The sequence below is a fragment of the Columba livia genome, chromosome 20 (assembly GCF_036013475.1).
Source record: "Columba livia isolate bColLiv1 breed racing homer chromosome 20, bColLiv1.pat.W.v2, whole genome shotgun sequence".
Lineage (NCBI taxonomy): Eukaryota > Metazoa > Chordata > Aves > Columbiformes > Columbidae > Columba > Columba livia.
Genome location: NC_088621.1, coordinates 7084243 through 7102610, shown reverse-complemented (window position 1 = coordinate 7102610; position 18368 = coordinate 7084243). Strand labels below are relative to the sequence as shown.

At 48.4% G+C, this 18368-nt stretch overlaps 3 protein-coding genes across 3 annotated transcripts; 2 read left to right on the top strand and 1 right to left on the bottom strand.

Moving 5' to 3' along the window:
- The first annotated feature begins 103 nt into the window (after positions 1-103).
- C1QBP (complement C1q binding protein) lies at positions 104-4445 on the top strand. Its single transcript, XM_065037140.1, has 6 exons — positions 104-381; positions 795-945; positions 1372-1459; positions 2435-2530; positions 3374-3496; positions 4021-4445. The coding sequence occupies exons 1-6, from the start codon at positions 141-143 to the stop codon at positions 4168-4170; spliced, it is 849 nt and encodes a 282-aa protein (XP_064893212.1). The 5' UTR covers positions 104-140; the 3' UTR covers positions 4171-4445.
- Positions 4446-5052: 607 nt separating this feature from the next.
- Positions 5053-8482, bottom strand: RPAIN (RPA interacting protein). The gene is made up of 7 exons (XM_065037139.1): positions 8326-8482; positions 7896-8069; positions 6941-7004; positions 6325-6439; positions 6058-6121; positions 5826-5960; positions 5053-5270 (listed from the first exon to the last, which is right to left on the bottom strand). Exons 1-7 carry the CDS (start codon positions 8401-8403, stop codon positions 5241-5243), a joined length of 660 nt encoding a protein of 219 aa, XP_064893211.1. The 5' UTR covers positions 8404-8482; the 3' UTR covers positions 5053-5240.
- Positions 8483-8496: 14 nt separating this feature from the next.
- On the top strand, positions 8497-18237 carry NUP88 (nucleoporin 88). The gene is made up of 17 exons (XM_013366879.3): positions 8497-8755; positions 9037-9206; positions 9835-9960; positions 10155-10241; positions 10847-11023; positions 11705-11888; positions 12347-12497; positions 13188-13286; positions 13427-13517; positions 14171-14272; positions 15308-15466; positions 15863-15988; positions 16273-16338; positions 16580-16660; positions 17003-17129; positions 17501-17619; positions 18010-18237. Exons 1-17 carry the CDS (start codon positions 8519-8521, stop codon positions 18071-18073), a joined length of 2166 nt encoding a protein of 721 aa, XP_013222333.2. The 5' UTR covers positions 8497-8518; the 3' UTR covers positions 18074-18237.
- Positions 18238-18368: the final 131 nt, after the last annotated feature.

Below are 18368 nucleotides of genomic sequence, written 5' to 3'. Positions count from 1 at the left end.
CGGGACTCGAACCCCGGTCCCTCTCCCCGCCGCGGGGGCCGCTGGGTCCGGCTGCCGCCGGAAGCGGGGCGGGGGGTTCCGGGGCCGGCGGTGTCCTCTGCCCGCCCCGCCGCGCCGCCCTCTCCCCGCCGCACCGCACCATGCTGCTCGCCCGGGCCCTGCGCGCCGCCGCGGCCCTGCGCCCGGCGCCCCGCCGCCTCCTCTCCTCCTCCTCCTCCTCCTCCTTCCCCCGCGCTTTCCTGCCGCCGCCCGGCGCCGCACCGACCCAGGCCCGCTCCCTCTGGCAGCTGGGCGGCGGCGGCTGGCGGTCGGCGCTGCTCCGCCCGCGGCGGGGCTCGGCCGGCGGCGTGTCCTGCGGCTGCGGCGGCCTCCACACGGAGGGTGAGCGGGGAAGGGGGGTTGTGAGGGGGTTCCAGGGAGTTGTGAGGGGATGCTGGGGGCTGTGAGGGGACGGAGCGTTCCCGCCCTTTGGGGGGCGCGAGGCGGACACGTGCGCGCGCTCTGCCCTCCCTTCCCCTCCGCCCCCACATCCCGGGCATTAATGGGTGCAAACTGGAACACAGGAGGTTCCACTTAAATTTGAGAAGAAACTTCTTCCTGGTGAGGGTGGCAGAGCCTGGCCCAGGCTGCCCAGGGAGGTTGTGGAGTCTCCTTCTCTGCAGACATTCCAACCCGCCTGGACACCTTCCTGTGTAACCTCATCTGGGTGTTCCTGCTCCATGGGGGGATTGCACTGGATGGGCTTTCCAGGGCCCTTCAGCCCCTGACATGCTGTGATTTCAACCCTCCACCAGGCGACAAGGCGTTCGCGCAGTTCCTGACAGACGAGATCAAGGAGGAGAAGAAGATCCAGAAGCACAAATCTCTGCCCAAGGTCTCCGGTGGGTGGGAGCTGGAGGTGCACGGCACCGAGGCCCGGCTGGTGCGGAAGATCGCCGGGGAGAAGTGAGTGCGGCCCGGGCGGGACGACCCAAGGGGGTTGGTGGAGCTGCAGAACCGCATTTCTCCTTGTGCTCCTTTTATTCCTATCTGCCCAGTCTGTGCAAACCGGACGCTGCAGAGCTCGCTCTTTTACCCACTGGGGCTAAAGGCACTTTTTTTTTCTTTTTACATGAGCTTGCTACTATGTTATGTGTTACAAAGTTTCACCCAGTTTTCCTGCATTGAAAATAACAGTTTAATAGAACTTCTCATTTCTGGAGGAAGCCAGCTTCATTCACCTCTGTTTCAAACAGCAATCCATAGTCTTGTTCAGAGTGTGTGAGTTCAACACCAGCAATGTTGTCCCCGCAACGAAAGCTTCAAGTAGAATAAATTTTGGTGGGTATTTTTTGATTGTGCTCAAAGTGCGTTCTTCTGTTTCTTTTGAAGGATAACGGTTACGTTCAACATTAATAACAGCATTCCACCCTCGGCTGAGGAAGAAACACAAGAAGAGCAGAAACCTGATGAGCAGGAGGTAATGTAGTCTCTGTGCCCTTCAGCGTTGGGTGGGCAGAGGGAGGTTAAACCCTTGCCCTTACGCATTTTCCTCTCTCAAGTGATATTTGGGAGCATTAAGTCACAAAATGCACGTTTTTCTGGGGTGGCTGTCATTGGCTGTGACCCTCCTCTCCAGCAGGAAGGCAGAGCAGGGTGAGAGGGCTCTGTACAAGGAGAAATAAGAAGAACTTGGGTATCTCTTGCCTTTCCAATCCCCTGCAATAGATGCTGCCTTTTGTATTTGTCTGGTGTAGTGCATGATGACCTCACTTGTGTGGTTTTGTTGGTCAAAAGTGTCTCACTCCTGTTTAATTAGACCATTAGTAAAAATACCAGTAAAAACTGTAAATGAGCAATATAATTTGAGGTGGGTGGCTTTGTCTGCGGTGACACTACTGCCGAACGAGTCAGGAGTGCAGCTGCACAGTGTGCAGTTGGCAGCAGTTCACCTGCAGTTGCTGCACGGCAGTGTTCATTCCTGTGCATGGCACTCAGTGGTGGGGACTGGGGACATTTCTTCGTTCCTTCCCTTCCTGGTGTCTGCTGACAAGGCGTAGCGCATTCGATCTGTGCACCCGTACGTGTGTTTGGCAGCGCCTGTGTCCTGCTGAGTGTCCTCCCTGAAGAAGGGCAGGCGGGAGCAGCTCCTGCTCTCAAAGCAGGCTGAGTCTGTTCCCAGCTCCTCTCCCTTTGGGGCACCCATCCAGGGGGGCTGCTGCCTCTCAGGGGTGCCAGGGGTTGGCAGATGCTCCCAGTTGCCATTTTACCCACGTGACCAGCTGCAGAAAAGGGCTGTTGGTGCCACAGAGGGAAGTTTGGGTCACCCTGGCCAGGTCAGGCTCCCAGAAGAGGGTGACAGGGAACAAGCTGGGCCGGGTGGGCTGTGTTGTGACTGTCCTCACTTAGGCTCCTGCTCAGACTCCAGTGCTGATGCAACTGTTCTCTTCTTTAGCCTGAACTCACATCAACTCCAAACTTCGTTGTGGAAGTCATCAAAGATGACACAAAACAGACCCTTGTTCTCGACTGCCATTACCCTGAGGATGAGGTGGGTATCGCACTGGGCTGCGCCTCGCTGCACATTTCCTGCTTGACTGTAGCGTGATTGTGCCGCTGTTGACTCCAACAGCACCTTGTACTCTGTTGGTTTGCTCAATCTGCAGAAGATGCAGTCTCCTCTTATATCTTTTTTTTTTTACACGTAAAATTACTTTGTGTTTGCAAGAACACTCTTTGGGGGGATGTTCTGTTTCATTCCTGACATCCTGACCTGATGTTTGTGATCAGCTGCTTATCAGCCAGTTTATTGAGTTACATTGGAGAGGGGAGGCAAGGGTTAACTCCAACAGTACCGCAGCTTGAGAGGGATCAACAGGAATGGCCAAAACAAGACTGATTTAATACACTGTATCAATAACTTCCAAATCTCCTTGGTGCCAGGTGTCACAAAGAGAAGTAGCAATTAGAAGAAGCATGGGTGGGGAATAAAACGTTGAGCTTTGGTTCAGACTAAGCTTTGTGGTTTATTTTGTAAACCTTAACAGATCATTGATTTAGACAGTCCTAGCTGAGAAAGGTTAGACTGACTTGACAAGACTCGTTTAGAACCACGCAGAAGAGATTTTTACATCTTAAAAATGTAAATCTTAAATGTACAACCCAGGCTGCCGATCTACATCAAGTTGCCTCTGGCAGCATGAGCTGGTGCTGTGACACCTTCAGGGAGTTCCTGCCGCCTTGTGCAGGTCTGTCCTTCCCAGGAACCTGTTGAGACGGAGCCTTAGTAAGGCTTTTAGTGCCTGCAGTGTAACATTCTTGTCTTTGGGAGGAGATGGCTGCAGGGGCGCTGTGGTTAGAGCTAATTGTGTGTCTTACATCTCATCTGTTTCAGGTTGGAGATGAGGGAGAGGAAGAAAGTGATATTTTCACAATTCGGGAGGTCAGTTTTCAGCCCACTGGAGAATCAGACTGGAAAGACACCAACTACACCCTCAATACAGATTCCCTTGACTGGGTAAGTGTTGCTGGCAATGTCTGAGACCAGGATTCCCCCGGTCTGGAGTTGCAGAGTTGGAGTTGCAACATTTAAGTAGTATTAAGAAAGTACAAAAAAATTGCATTCATGATTGTAAAGGATTTAGTCTCTCAACCAGGTATTTATATCACATCCCACCCTTTCCAGATGCTGTTGAAGCAATTCAGCCCTAAGGCCACAGCATTATAGGGAGGGGACAGGCGGAGCTTGGCATGTGTCACCTTTGACAGACTTTACCTGCTGACTCCTACAGTCAGTTTTCATCTCTGAAGTGCAGCTCGTTTGTAATGATGGGTTTGTTGGGTTCACATGACGGAGTTTGGATGACCAGTTCCATGGCCCCCTCCCTCCAAATGTTACACCCAAGGCCAGGCCTGCTGAGAAGGGGCTGGGGAGTTGCCTGGTCTTCTGGGAGAAAGAAATGCCAGCTGCCATGGGACATTGTAAAAGCAATCCCTGACCAGGTGTCCTTGCTAAGGAAGGTTCCTGTTTCTTGCTTCCAGGCTCTGTATGATCACTTAATGGATTTCCTGGCTGATCGAGGAGTGGACAACACGTTTGCTGATGAATTAATAGAGCTCAGCACCGCACTGGAGCACCAGGAGTACATTAAATTCCTTGAAGACCTGAAAAGCTTTGTCAAATGTCAATAGGTCAGGCTGGGAAACTTCTCTTCAAGTGTGGGTATTCCACAGCACTGCTCCAGTCAGCAATACCCAAATATATCTTTACAACAGATATGGAGAGTAAGTAACTTTGAATTTGGAAATGAGCATCATGTGAGGATTCTCTCTTGTATTTGGGAATTTGTATTTATGTTGCAGCCCAGATCACGTTCTCTAACATTATGGCCCGCAATTGCCACACCCTACTTGGTGGGTTTTGTACAATTAAGAATGAATGTGAAGAATAAAATCTGTTCAACATATCACTGAAAACTGGTGGTTTCTCTTTCTGCTGTGCCCTTGCTGTCCAGAGAGCTGTCATAGAAATGATGCTGGTGTTTATGTCTGAGCCAGTGTTAACACAGCTGCTTGCAGAGCTGTTGCTGCAGGGGTGGTGTGCGCTGACCCAGATTGCTGTTCCAGCAGCTCCAAACACACTGCATGACCTCTCGGAGAGTTGTAACTGTACGAGGAAGTTTGCTGGCCAAACAGTGCTAATTATGAATGTGAATCTCATTCTAGAAATCTTGGCTGTCTTTGTGTTAGGGAATAGAACTCAGGGTCTTAAACATTGTATTTGAGGAGCTGTTTTAAAAAGGGATGTGCTGCCATAACCTATTATATTAGTATTAATGTAGCTATTTTATAAAGATGCTGCAGGGAGGCTGGCGCACTGTGGTTCCAGCAGGGTGATGGCGAGGCGGCAGTTGCTGCTGGCAGAAGTGCTGCAGCAGGGCAGCAGCTGTGGCCTCTGCTCAAACCGCTGGCTCCAGCTGTTCCCTGAAGGTCATAAATATAAGCAGAAACCAAAGCTGAAGTCCAGCATGAGCTGTGAGATCACCGCTGCTTTGTTAAAGACAACACGAAGGCTGAAATAAGTGTTATTTATTTCAAAACATATACTGTGCCATTAAAAGTGCGGATCAAGGCAACACTACTGCCTTTTCAAATATATTTTTGACACAGCAGTTACAAGTATATACATAAAAATAGTAGCAGCTCTGGGTGGATTGTTAGTCTTGAAGTCCTTCCAGTAAAAAAGCAGCAGCCGAATCAGCTTATAGGAGAATTGTCCAGGAGTCACAGACCTTTACAGAAGTTGAACAGAGAAGCTATAACAATATATAAAATGAATTATTAATGTTCAAAACTATTTCAAATGCTCTGGTCCTAACACTGTCCTCCCCGTGCAGGTACACGGGGAGGACATACATAAGCAGGGAAGCTAAGAACACACCAGCTCTATCTTGAGCCAAACGATGGTAGGTGTTCTTTAAGAGATATGGGTGAGGCCTTTTGAGGAGGCTTAAACTGAGGTAATTTTAAAAACTTTTCTTCATGAACCACTTACCTAAACAGCTGTTCCACACAAAACTTGGTAGGTGTTTGCTACAGTGTGAAAAAGGTAAAGCACTAAAGCTGACAGGTCCTTGAAAGATTCCCTAATCCAGCAGTTAAGGTAAAGTGTGTATTTTGGCTCTTCCTTTTATAGTTACTGGTGGTCAAAAGTAAAAGCATTTCCAAAGAAGTTTGTGGAAAACAGCAACACAAACCCCTGGGGGAACCAACGGCCTTGTTGTTTCTGCCCACATAATTGAGAAGCGGATCCAAGCAGAGATCCCTTCCAGGAACTTGACACTCACCGGGCAGCTCATGAGCAGACTGGCTTCTTCCTCCATCCCACTGGTCACTGTGAACTCGGGGTTGTGAAAGCACCTGTGACTGTGCTCCGTTAGAGTGTGTTCTAGAAGTGCCTGTAGCTTCTCTTCTGTCATACCCTGAGAAACAACAGGTTAAAAGAGATCTTACACTTAAGTAGCTCGAAACTGCTTCTTCTCAGCAGAAAAACTTAGTCACAGCTAACATGCAGCTTACCTGTGTGCTGATGTATAACCCACACTGGCAAAAAACGGCGTGATTCCTCACAGTCAGGTTATTCCTAGAAGGAGCATCATCACAACCACCAGAATGAAGTCAGAATTTAGCAAAAACCTCTTTTAGCTTTACGAGATCATTGCTCAGGTTTTTATTTTGTTGAAGTTCACAGTAACAGCCTGTTTGCCCACTACCTTTGCCTGTTTCTAAGCCAAATCTGCTGTAAGGGAGTGGAGAACCTCATGCCAATGCCAAGGGCTTTCTTACTTTCTACACACCGGGCAGATGACCTTGTCGCTGGCATCCAAGCCATCAAGCATCGCGTTGAGACATTCTTCATCAAACTGCAGGCTCCGCTCGTACTCTTCTATAACCAACTGTTCTGCAATAACACAGCAAAATACCTTCAAGCATCTGTTAGGAAATTAAAGCAGCACAAGTGAAGCTGCTGGGCACATGGAGGCTGTGGCAGCCACTGGTTTCTGAATTTTTCTTTCTTTGGATCAGATTTCTACACTTGATGAAATTTCTGTTAAACCATTTTTTCCTATGGCTCAGTCTTTAGCCAGTTTCAAGTGGGTGACTCTCCACTTTTCACCCAGTAATTTAGAAACATTCTAAATTGATTTATACAGGTTCCTACAGCTCCAAAACACCTCAGTACTGTTTCTCTGGTCTCATTAGCTTGTCACAGATCTTGAAATGCCACTTAAAACTGTCAAAAAGGGTATCAATGTATTATAGAGGTTACAGGGATTTCTAAGGAGGCTCTTCTGTATCGCATGACAGGATCTGAGGAGTGTGGCCACAGCTAGTTTGGATTATTACAAAGTCTGGAATATTACAAATCAAGTAGGAGTCAGAAAACACGTAGAGAAATTACCTTGCAAGATCAGTTCTTGTTGGATCTCTTCCAGCACTGCTAGTTCATCGGGCTCCTCTGGCATCTGAAAGGGGCATCAGTCAGTTACTCTCCATTCTGGCTACTTGCTCACTTAACTTCCAGCACCTGACTGAGCTGTCACTGCATCGTAGATTCACTCTGCTCATTCTTCTGTCTCTATTTGCAAAGCCATGCACACACCATAACCACCCATGCAGAGCCAGCCATAATGGATCAGAACAGCCTGACCTGCTTTTTAAAACTAAGTTTTATTCCTGTTCTCAGGAGCGGTTGGTGACAGACCCAGCTCTGAAAACCACAGACGAGGAACCCACCCTGTGCTGTGGTTCACACACAGTTTCTGCAGGAAACAAGGAAGTTCCCCACTCGTGGGCCCAAAGGCCAGTGCTTTCACAGCACAGCACCCTGCACGAGCTGCACAAACATGAAACCCAAAAGCTCCAAATTTTGCCAACTCCAGCCAGCGAGGGGCTGAAGTTACAGCTGCAAAGAGATCATAGAATAGAACCATAGAACAATTTGGGTTAAAGGGACCTTCCCGGCTCCACCAGTGCCACTCCTGCCATGAGCAGCTCAGGTTGCTCAGAGCCCTGTCCAGCCTGGCCTGGGATGTCTCCAGGGATGGGCAACCTGGGCCAGGTTCTCACCACCCTCACTATACACGTTTACTTATATCTAAACTATATCTCCCCTTCTTTAGTTTAAAACCATCACAACAGGCCCCGGCTTAAAAGTCTGTCCCCATCTTTCTTATAGGTCCCTCTTAAGCGCAGAAAGGCCGTAATAAGGTCTCCCTGGAGCTTCTCTTCTTGGGGCTGAACACCCCAACTCTCTCAGCCTGTCCTCCCAGCAGAGCTGGTCCATTTGATCCCCCTGCATTATCCCCTCTGCACATTGATGCTGCCGAGCACACGAGCCCCGCAGCGGTCCTGACCTGGCTGAGCGCCTCCTCTCCCGGGCCGCCCAGCAGCCCCTCCTGCAGCCGCTGCCACTCCTGCTCCATCACCTCCTGCACCAGCAGCGCGCCGGGGCCGCACTCTCTGTCCCCGGCCTGTCGGTACCGGTCCAGCAGCTTCGCCCGGCTGCTCCTCAGCCGCTCCATGCAGCGCTGGGGGGGGCAGAGCACACGGAACCCGTTAGTGCCGCGCTGGGCCGGGCGCCGGGGCCCCTGGGCCGGTGGCATCCCGGTGGGGTTGCTCGGGAGCGGGGTGACACCTGCTGCTGGGGGTCGGGGCCTCGACCGGCCCGCGACGGCAGCGCCGGGCCCCGCAGAGAGGGCTTGGGAAGGGGTTTGGGAAGGAAGGGGCCCGGCCCGGCGAGGCAAACCGGGGCCCAAGCAGCGGGTAGAGCTGTTCGGCGCTCACCCGGCGGTACGTCTCCTTCCATGGCGGCGCGGCCGGGCCCTTGTACCGAGCGCGGCGTCTCCTCAGCTGCTCCTCCATCGCCCGCCCGCCGGGAGCCGCGGGGCACGCCGGGAAATGTAGTCCCGGCGCGGAGAGTGACGCCGATTGGCGGGCGCGGCCCGATGACGCGCGGAAGTGGCGCTTGGCGGCGGCGATGGCGGCCGAATGGGGCCCGGCGGAGCAGTGGCGCGCGGCCCTGCCGCAGCACGCGGTGCTCAGCCGCCTCCGCGAGCGCGCTCCCGCCGCCGGCGCGCGCCCGCCCCTCATCCGCGACCTGCTGTTCGGGCTGGACGGCGACGTCCTGCTCTGGGACGGCGAGCGCGGCGCCCTCCACGCCATCGCCCTCCGCCGCCTCGGCGGGCCCGACCCCGCCGGCCTCAGCCGGTACCAGGTGCGGCCCGGCGCTGAGGGGGGTGTGAGGGAGCGGTACCGGGCGGGTTGTGACAGGAGCCGGTGAGGGAGCCGGTCCCTGGAGCCTGCGGCCGGGGAGTTCCGCTCCCGCCCGCTGTCCGGGGGTGTTTCCTCAGAGAAACCCATCGGTTTGTGGTCAGAGACAAGTTTTTGCCTCATTCTTTGCTTTGTAGCCGTTGTATAAATCCGTGTCCTGAAGAGAAACTGCCATGTTAATGTATACTGTGATTCTAGGCTTAACTGCAACATTTGTGTTTCCAGACCCTTATCTGCATAAACCCGCCCCTTTTTGAGGTGTATCAGACGCTGTTAAGCCCCACGCAGCATCATGTGGCGCTCATCGGTACGAAGGGGCTCATGGTGCTGGAGCTGCCCAAGCGCTGGGGGAAGAACTCGGAGTTTGAAGGTGGGAAATCCACGGTGAACTGTAGGTGGGTGAGACCGCAGGCGGTTAACGACGTCCTTGTCCTGGTCCTCGACAGCTTCTCCTCTCTTGGGGTCACACAGATGTGGAAGATGTTGGATATTAGCAACATTTTTCTCCTGGAAAGGGCTGTAGGGCATTGGAACAGGCTGCCCAGGGCAGTGGTGGAGTCACCATCCCTGGAGGGGTGTAAAAGATGCATAGATGAGGTTCTTAGGGACATGGGTTAGTGCCAGATTTAGGTTTTTGTTTGACTCGATAATCTTAAGGGTTTCTTCCAACCAAAATGATTCTGTGAAGACACTGGTTGTATTTGGGTTGTAGGGACAACTGCAAATTTTATTTTGGCTCAGGGACTTGCTGATTGTCAAGTTTCCTGAATAAACGTGTTGCAAGGTGTTCATCTGTAGTGTTCTCTAACCTTTCTGGGGTCCTTTAGCTGTGGTAGCTAAAAGCACATGTCCTTATGGAAATAACAAAGGGCTTCAAGTTAAAGCTGTCCCTCCACCTATAAGAATAATGCAGCTAATGGCTGTGAAACCTTTTAATTTGATTTCTGGCTCCTCTTGCCCCAACTTCCATTTAGAAGTAACTGTGTTTCTTGCAACAGTGCAGTTTTCTGCTTTGTGTTTCAGCACTATTCCTATTGCGGAAAGGTTCTTCACAAGCTCAACATCTCTGACTTTAAAACATGCTGCCTGGTATCCCTGTGAGACATTAGAGCCCCACATTGTCCTCTTGACTTCAGATAACACTATAAGGTAAAACCTGTTTGTAGTGGATTGTGTTTGGGAGATTTTTTTGTCATATCCAGTCTGACTTTTTACCAGATATTTGCGTCCTGCCGTTCTTAGAATGGGAGAAACTTTAGACTGATACAGTTTGATGTTCCTGCATCAGCAGGGACATGTGTGACTGCCAGCTGAACAGACTCGCTGCTGTTTCTTTCCTCCAGGTTTTACAGTCTGAAGGTGCCGCAGACGCCCATCAAAGTGATTGCTCTTTCTGACACTGAGGAGGAGACTCTCACGATCAAAAAAGGGTTTGTGTGGCTTTATTTTGAATTGCTTTTGACAGCATAAGCTCTGCATTCTTGTTTTTTTAATGAATAAGTGATAAATTCACCCCCAAATCTGATGTGAATTTTCTCAGGGCTTCTTCCTAGCACAGTAGCTACACTTTTTAAAAAGGAAAGAAAAATCTGTTTGCTCCATTTTTTTAAAAGAAAGCAGGAATAAACTATACAGGCTAGTGTTTGTCAGAGTAGTCATTTGAAAAATACACATTGTCTTTAAGATGGGGTCAAAAAGGGCTTTTTGAGTGAGGAGTTTAGAAAATAGATCATCTTTTTATTTCCTTCTTGGTCTAAAAGGAAAAACTGGAGGGTCTGTGCTAGTGAAGTCACAGAGCGATGCACCACACGTGAAATACCAGTACAGGTTCCTCTTTTATCCTGTGAGCCTGGGCTGGCTGGCGGCTGCCCTGCAGAAGTGAGGTACTCTCAGAAGAATTTACTTGCGTGCTGAGAATAGCATGTGTGAAGGGACAGAGGGACAGGTGCTCAGCAGTAATTTGTCAGCACGTATCCAGGTAGTTGTTTTGTCATGACCACAGCTGGCTTCAGGTCTTGTTGTGACTTGTCCCCAGGAGAGCGTACACAGCGTCACTGGGAGAGACCGCCGTGGCCTTTGACTTCGGCCCGCTAGTGCCCGTCCCAAAGAACATTCTTGGGCAGCGGGGGCGTGAAGAAGTGTTGGCCTATCCGCTCTACATTCTGTACGAAAATGGAGAGACGTTCCTCACGTACATCAGCCTGCTCCAGAGGTAGGATCCCCTTTGTCCTCTGGTTTCACGGGGTGCGTGTATGTTTGTACGACTTTAGAGTAGGGGAGCCGTCGCTCAGCGTGGCTGCGACTCTGTAACGGAGGTTGGGCTGAGTTTTATTGTATTGCAGCCTGGTTTACCTCTTTGTGGCAGTGCTAAGAGACTGAAATCCAAGAATAGTGTGACATCCTTTTTCATCCACATGTTAAGGGTGCAGTTTCCACTGCTGAGAATCCACTGTCTACAATCAGAAATTTGAAATGAAGACACCAGACTATTAAAAGATCAGTGTGTCTGAGGCTGTTTATTAGGTGTATTTTGGGGCCTTCACAGCGCAGACGCTCTTAGCTTTGGATGAGGCTGAAAGAGCCAGGGGCAACTTAGGAAATATGATATTGTTGAAATGTAGCTTGGTAGCTTGGTTGCTTTCAAAGCATAAAATGTTTTTACTGAGCTCCTCTTTCTTCTCTGAGATCTCCACTGAGAAGGTGTAAGCGCAGACTCCGAGTCTGCAGGAGTGCGAGTTGCTGTAACGGACATTAAACACAACTCCAAACCACCGTTTTTTTTTTTATGATGCTTATTTTATAGTTATTGTCCAGAAAACTCCCACAGGCGGCTGTGGGGAACTCTGCTTCCACACCTTGTGTTGTGAATGTTGTGAACACATCTTTATTCCAGCATGGGGAGCCTGGGCAAGCTGCTTGGCCCTCTGCCCATGCACCCTGCGGCAGAAGACAACTACGGCTACGACGCCTGCGCTGTGCTGTGCCTGCCCTGCGTCCCAAACATCCTGGTGATCGCCACCGAGTCGGGAATGCTGTACCACTGCGTGGTGCTGGATGGAGAAGAGGATGAGGAGCAGGTACTTTGTTTTGGGTTGTTTTCTGGACACATTTTTGTTTCTTTCGTCAGAGTTCCTGGCTGCAGGTTGGCAGGATGCCTGGAAGGGAACGCCAGGTGCCAAAGCTGCGTTCTTTGGTAATGAGGTAGCGAGTCTTCCTTCTGTTCCAGCCAGTCCCTGTGATTTCTGATGCTTTCATTTTAAAAATCAGTTCTGTATATCCTGATGATGCATTTTTGACCAAACTTTGAACTTATTATTGTTATTATTATTATGAACTATTGTAAAGAGGATCTTCTAAGAAGAAACCCTGTTTTGGAGATAATTTTTTTTAAGTGGAAAAAAAAGAAAAGGACTTGAACTACTTTCCCTGACGATTAATACTCTTGCCTAGATTATGTAACTCTTTCTTGATGCTGTTTATGTTGGCTTTTCTATTTTAAATGATGTCTGATGGAAGCATTCAATGCTCTTTACAGTCAGAAAAGTCATGGGACCCAAGATCCGATCTTATTCCTTCCCTGTATGTGTTTGAATGTGTTGAGCTGGAACTCGCACTGAAACTGGCTTCAGGAGATGAAGAGGAGCCTTTGGAGTCTGATTTCTCTTGCCCAATCAAACTGCATCGAGGTAGGGTTGTTCAGGTTGTTGGCTTCTACTTGCTTTTTCTCATTCATTTAGGATCAAGGTTTTTACAAATTATCTTTGGTGTCAAATGGTTTTGGAATAAGGGTTTGTGTGATGTCTTCAGTAAAGCTGTGGCAAGAGGAGGCTGGAGACGTGCTGGAGAGTTCACTTAGCGCAGGTCACACAATACTAAATTCTTACAGCTGTGGCTGATGAAGCAGAAGTTGTTGCACCTGTGATGACCTGTGTACATAAGTAAGTGCTGTGGGGATGGTCACCCGGAAGGAAGAATTGGTACCTGCTTATTAGAGCATTAGAGCATCCAGCGCAGTTGTGGGCCAGGAAGTTGGGTTGCATGAACTTTGTGTGTTTCTGAACAAGCAGCTTGTCAGAATGCTGGTGTCCTGGCTTTCCCTGAGCTTCCCCTTAACATTTAGTGGATTGATATAGATGTGGTGTGAGAAGAATAGTTCAAAACGTTTCATCGGGTATTTCAAGCATAATTTGATTTTATGCAGAGCTGTAACAACATGGCTAGTGCATCTGGCTGGTTTTTGGATGGAGATGAGTTAGTACTTGCAACAAGATGTTAATGCCGAGTGGACAGTAAGTTGATACACGTGTTCAACAGGTTTGCAGGTTGAGTTTTTCTCAGTTCGGTGCCGTCTCCTACATTTGCTGTTTAAATTTCAGATCCAAAGTGTCCCTCTCGGTACCACTGCACACACGAGGCTGGCGTCCACAGCGTGGGGCTGACGTGGATCAATAAACTGCACAAATTCCTTGGTTCAGGTGAGCGGCAAGACACTGTTGCGTGTAGAGTGTGCTATCGAACACCAGTTTGCTAGTACCACACTGGTGGATGTGGGTAATAGTGAGAATCTCTTAGGCTGTCAAGTGTATCTCAGGCACTGTGACCAATCTCTTTGTAGATGAAGAAGACAAAGACAGTTTACAAGAGCTGGGAGCAGAACAGAAGTGCTTTGTTGAACATATTCTTTGTACAAAACCATTGCCATGCAGGTAAACCCTTTGTATTGCTTCCAAATCAGTGAGTTGCTACGAACAATGTTTATAATTTGCCCTCTTTTGCTGCATTCTTGCCATTAAAAATAAGGAACTCGGCCTAACAGAATTAAAATAATACAAATAAGCTGTTTGTGCATCAAGATTCTTGATGCACAGTTAGAAAAGTAAGCTAAATTCCTGTGTTACTGTCTGAAAATCATCTATCAAACCAGCAGAAATCTTTACTTCTATTTACTTGACCCCAGACAACTCTGAGGCTTGATTTGTCTGTTTTGAATGCTGACATGTTCCTTTTACAGATAAAATAATGCCTCAAAAGAACATCTGATTTTTTCTAAGCTTAGTCAGGCTTAAGATGCATCATTTACTGGGCTTTGTAATATACCTTTATCTGCTTTATTGTTTCACTGCTATGTATTAAACACCGTGAACATACAGAAAAAGAAATGTTTATTAATAGGTTATAAGTCATCTGATCTTAGTCAGGACATGCTGTATCTCCAGTGGCATTAGTAGTTACAGGGGAGAGGCCTTTCGGAGCAAGCATTGCCATAGCGAGAGCTTTTCCAGAGGAGTGAACTTGCCCAACAGCCTCAGGAACAAAGAACTGGTTTAACCGCCTAATTCTTGTGTTTCCTTCTCTTCAGGCAACCTGCTCCCATCAGAGGATTTTGGATCGTTTCTGACATCCTGGGACCCACAATGATCTGCATCACAAACACCTATGAGTGTATTACAAGGCCTCTCTTGTACGTTGTTAATTGGTTTGAAATCTGTGATTGTTGCAGGAAAAGGATCTCAGGATATTATTTTTTTACTGTTGTTCTTTTAATCCTTTCACCCCAGACTTCTGCACCTCTTGGGGCACAGGCTGAATTTTGCCTTCCAGACAGCCCCTGGCTGAGCACTTAAGCATTATTGTAGTAATTTACTATTGATAAGGTTTTTGTAAGGGATATAATTAATCTGTAACACTTTTAATGGGTATTAGGACAAGAGTTGCATCAGAAGGTTCTTAGGGTGTTTCTTTCTTGTTTTCTTGATTTCTATAATGAGGGAACCTGCAGATCAGAAATTAATTTACAGACAGTAGTATAGAGATTGTTAATAGGCACCAAAGTTATGTTTGCATGAAAGGGGAAGAAAAGTGGGTTCTTAAATTGCTTTGAAGTAGTGGGATTTTCATATGCATTTCCAGAGCAACTTTACTTTGGGGTTGGTGGGAAAGGTATGGAGTAGTGTGGTAGATGTGCATCTGCACACGTGAGTGAACATGTGAGAGGAGGGCACTATTTTCAGTTATTTCTTGCTGAGAACACTGTTTAATGTATGACTGGTGCCTTCAGCAGAGTTAGCATTAATGTCAGGTTCTCTTACAGACCTATTATTATTATTTTAAAAACTATTTCTGCAGCATTCTTAAATAACATTTCCTTACAGCTCTTTTAAACCCCATTATCTGAAATTACGTAGGTGTACAGTGACCAAGCAGGTGGTGTTTGCTTTGTTACGGAACTTCCTTCTCCTTAAGTAGGATATTTATGATTCTTGCAGTTTCAGCTGTGGCCAAACAGAAAGATGTGGGGCCGTGAGCTCCCCCAACCTTGTCTAGAGCAGGATTTACCACATAGTTGAGATGTTTTCTCTTGGAACACTCGTGACTTACTGCTGTAATACATTAATTGTGCAGCGGATGAGTTCCTCACTTTACAATTTAAATTCTGATGTGGTTTAATTTTTTTTCTGGTTTAAACTGCATTCTCCAATGTGATGTTCTTTGGTAGGAGCACAGTCCATCCTGCATCCCCTCCCCTGCTGTGCACCAGAGAGGACAAAGACGTTGCTGTTTCCCCTCTCCGCATCCTGGCCGAGTCGCAGCACTCCTTTGAGAAGCACATCCGCAGCATCCTGCAGCGCAGCTCTGCCAATCCCTTGCTCCTCAAGTAAGGCAATGTGTTTTCCTGGGGGAACAACCCTCAGGAATCCTGTGTGTTCATCAGCTCCTGATGGAACAGCACGTGAGCTGGGACGGAGCAATAACAGGGACGATGGAGCTTGGGAGGGGGATCATCTTGCTGCAGCCCCTGGCTTAAAGCGGGGCTGGCTCTGCTGATTAGGTTGTTCATCACTTGTCCCATTGGCTTTTGAGTATCTTAAGACATCTTGGGATTTCCTCACATAAGAAAAATTATTTATAGCAAAGGGATTTAATTATATCAATAGTCTCTTCCATAACTGAGCCCTCAGAGTCCTTACCATAAATCCTGGGAGCTGTTCGGCCCTTCAAAGGAACACGTTCGAGCAGGGCTGCAAAAACCTCTGTCTCTCCTATTTTGAAGGTCAGCGGATAAAGATGCTGCTCCTCCCCCTGAAGAATGTCTGCAGCTCCTGAGCAGAGCCACGCAAGTGTTCAGAGAGGAGTACATACTGAAACAGGACCTGGCCAAAGAGGAAATTCAGCAAAGGTCAGACAAACCCTCGCAACTACCTGCTGTGCAGTGGCTCTGAAACAACAGCACTCAGTACTGAGCACTAAACCTTAATTAAGTCTCTGCTGCTTCAAATTAGTTATTTATATTATAAAGTTAGGAAAAAATGGAGGAGTTTGTTCTCAGCACTGCCCATCTTTCAGTGTCTTTAGTTCTTTGTACTCCTAGGAGCATTATTCACTTCTGACACGTTTTCTGTGTGGCCTAAATCCTGCTCACTGTTGGGGGCAGTTTGATTTTAAGTATGTATTTATTTTAAGAGTGAAGCTGCTGTGGGGACAGAAGAAGAAACAACTGGAAGATCTTAGTTATTGTCGGGAAGAAAGGTGAGTACAATCTGTCTGCTTTTATCAAATCAAACATCAGGAATGATGCACATCTGTGCAAAAAATACCTTATGCAGAGTCCTGTGTGAAACTAGTGAGAGGCAAATGCATTTCCAGCTGTAATGAGGCTGTAGGTTCAGTCTCTGCTCCCGCTGGCTTGTTTGGACTCCTCGGCCTGTTTCCACACAGACCACTGTGCCTGTTAATCTAAAGTAAATAAACATTTCTCACTTGCATAAAGGAAAAGCTTGCGGGAAATGGCCGAGCGCTTGGCTGACAAGTATGAGGAGGCCAAAGAGAAGCAAGAAGATATTATGAACAGGTGAGTGCAAACTACGCTGTTGCATTGCGGGTCCAGCGCTGTGATGTAAAGTTTGCGAGTATGGTAGGACAGAGGGTGTGGGAGGTGCCACCCTGGTTTGTTAGTCCAGGCTTCTGAAATTCTCTTTGTGGGGCTCGGGTGATTTTTCAGCCCCGCTTTAGGTCTAGACCGAGTCAGAAACACTCCTCAGAAACACTCTGTGAGAGCAGCTGAAAGACGAAAGTTGAGTCTGGAGCCCCTGGGACTCAGGAAGAGTGACACAAGTGCAAGGCTGTTGGTGACTCAGCGTAACTGATCACATAGCAAGTTAACTCAGCAACATTTCTTGCTTTGTCCATGAAGGATGAAGAAAGTGCTTCGGAGTTTCCACTCTCAGCTTCCTGTTCTGTCAGACAGTGAAAGAGACATGAGGAAAGAACTGCAGACGATACACGACCAGCTGCAGCACCTGAGCAACGCGATCCGACAGGTGAGATAAGGCATCAGGCTGGCGGGTTATCGACACCACCTCCCACCCCATGGCCGTGCGGATGGAATGCACCCCTCCCAACAGCAACTGGTACTTGTGTTACATCAGCAACAACACACTAAAATAACTTCTGGTCCTCGGTAATACAGACAGAACCTCTGCAACCCAGTATAAGCTCTGAGGAAGTCGACACACCTTCCTCAGCCTCAGCGCTGACTTTCTCTTCTCTTTGTGGGAGGAAGTGTGCAAAAGCAAGCAGATTTTAACCCCAAAAGAACTGGTATTTCTTGCAGTATGACCCACCAGTTTGTAACTTTAAGCTTTCACCAATGCTGACTGGGCTCTTTCTTCTTTTTGCGTGTGACTTCTAGGTGAAGATGAAGAAGGAATACCAGCAGAAGAAGATGGAAAAGGGCACCAGCCCCCGAAAACCCAGCATCACCCTCAGTGCCTACCAGAGCCAGTGCATCCAAAGCGTCCTGAGGGAAGAGTAAGTTCGAGCTGAATCCCCCCCTGACCTCCAGCCCTGACACGCACATGAGCGGTTCTGTCTGGTTTCAGGGTCTGATTGAAGCTCTGTGCTGCAGGAGGGGCCGGCTGAGCCACCAGCTGCAGCTTGTTGAGGTGGCCTAAGGCATAAAGTGTGCCAGCTCCTGACAGCAGCACTGGCCACCTTGTGCTGCTATTAAATTAAATCTGCTTTTAAGTCTGCTTTTTGCCTGAGGGTCTGTTGGCAGTCTGTACCCAGCCTCTAATTAACAAAATGACTTGCAACTGTGCTCTCATCCCCTGCTTCTGCCATCTGAACTGTTTTCCTTCCTGATCAGTTTTGAGCAAAAATGACTTGCAGCCTTTTGACTTGAATTTCTTTTTCTTGAAGGGGGGAACACATAAGGGAAATGGTAAAACAGATCAACGACATCAGAAACCACGTGAACTTCTGACACGTGCACAGCAAGGAACCTACACCGAAAGGCTGGACGAGCTTTAATTTTCCCTACTATTTCCACTTGTATATTTAACATTTGTACGTTGACCAATCTGCCTTCTACCTATTATTTTGTAAAGATGGGACTGTGAAATAAAATACTTTTGATAAGACTCCTTACATGCTGTGTCTTTCAGCTTTTCTCCGGGGAGGGAGACTGTGCAGCAGGTATTTCAAACCTGAAATATGTTTTAGTGCGATACTTACAGCTCACTCAGGAGTGGGGGAATTGTCCGGGGTGACCCTGGAGC

What these genes read in the sequence shown, in the direction of transcription:
- C1QBP (XM_065037140.1), top strand. Translation starts at nt 141, where the DNA reads ATGCTGCTCGCCCGGGCCCTGCGCGCCGCCGCGGCCCTGCGCCCGGCG. An exon ending in GCCATTACCCTGAGGATGAG is followed by an intron (nt 2,531 to 3,373) that starts GTGGGTATCGCA and finishes CATCTGTTTCAG; the next exon opens with GTTGGAGATGAGGGAGAGGA. An exon ending in ATACAGATTCCCTTGACTGG is followed by an intron (nt 3,497 to 4,020) that starts GTAAGTGTTGCT and finishes TCTTGCTTCCAG; the next exon opens with GCTCTGTATGATCACTTAAT.
- NUP88 (XM_013366879.3), top strand. Translation starts at nt 8,519, where the DNA reads ATGGCGGCCGAATGGGGCCCGGCGGAGCAGTGGCGCGCGGCCCTGCCG. An exon ending in GCACAAATTCCTTGGTTCAG is followed by an intron (nt 13,287 to 13,426) that starts GTGAGCGGCAAG and finishes ATCTCTTTGTAG; the next exon opens with ATGAAGAAGACAAAGACAGT. An exon ending in TGAGCAACGCGATCCGACAG is followed by an intron (nt 17,130 to 17,500) that starts GTGAGATAAGGC and finishes TGTGACTTCTAG; the next exon opens with GTGAAGATGAAGAAGGAATA.
- RPAIN (XM_065037139.1), bottom strand. Translation starts at nt 8,403, where the DNA reads ATGGAGGAGCAGCTGAGGAGACGCCGCGCTCGGTACAAGGGCCCGGCC. An exon ending in GAGAGGAGGCGCTCAGCCAG is followed by an intron (nt 7,005 to 7,895) that starts GTCAGGACCGCT and finishes TGCCCCTTTCAG; the next exon opens with ATGCCAGAGGAGCCCGATGA. An exon ending in GTCTGCTCATGAGCTGCCCG is followed by an intron (nt 5,271 to 5,825) that starts GTGAGTGTCAAG and finishes ACTTCTGTAAAG; the next exon opens with GTCTGTGACTCCTGGACAAT.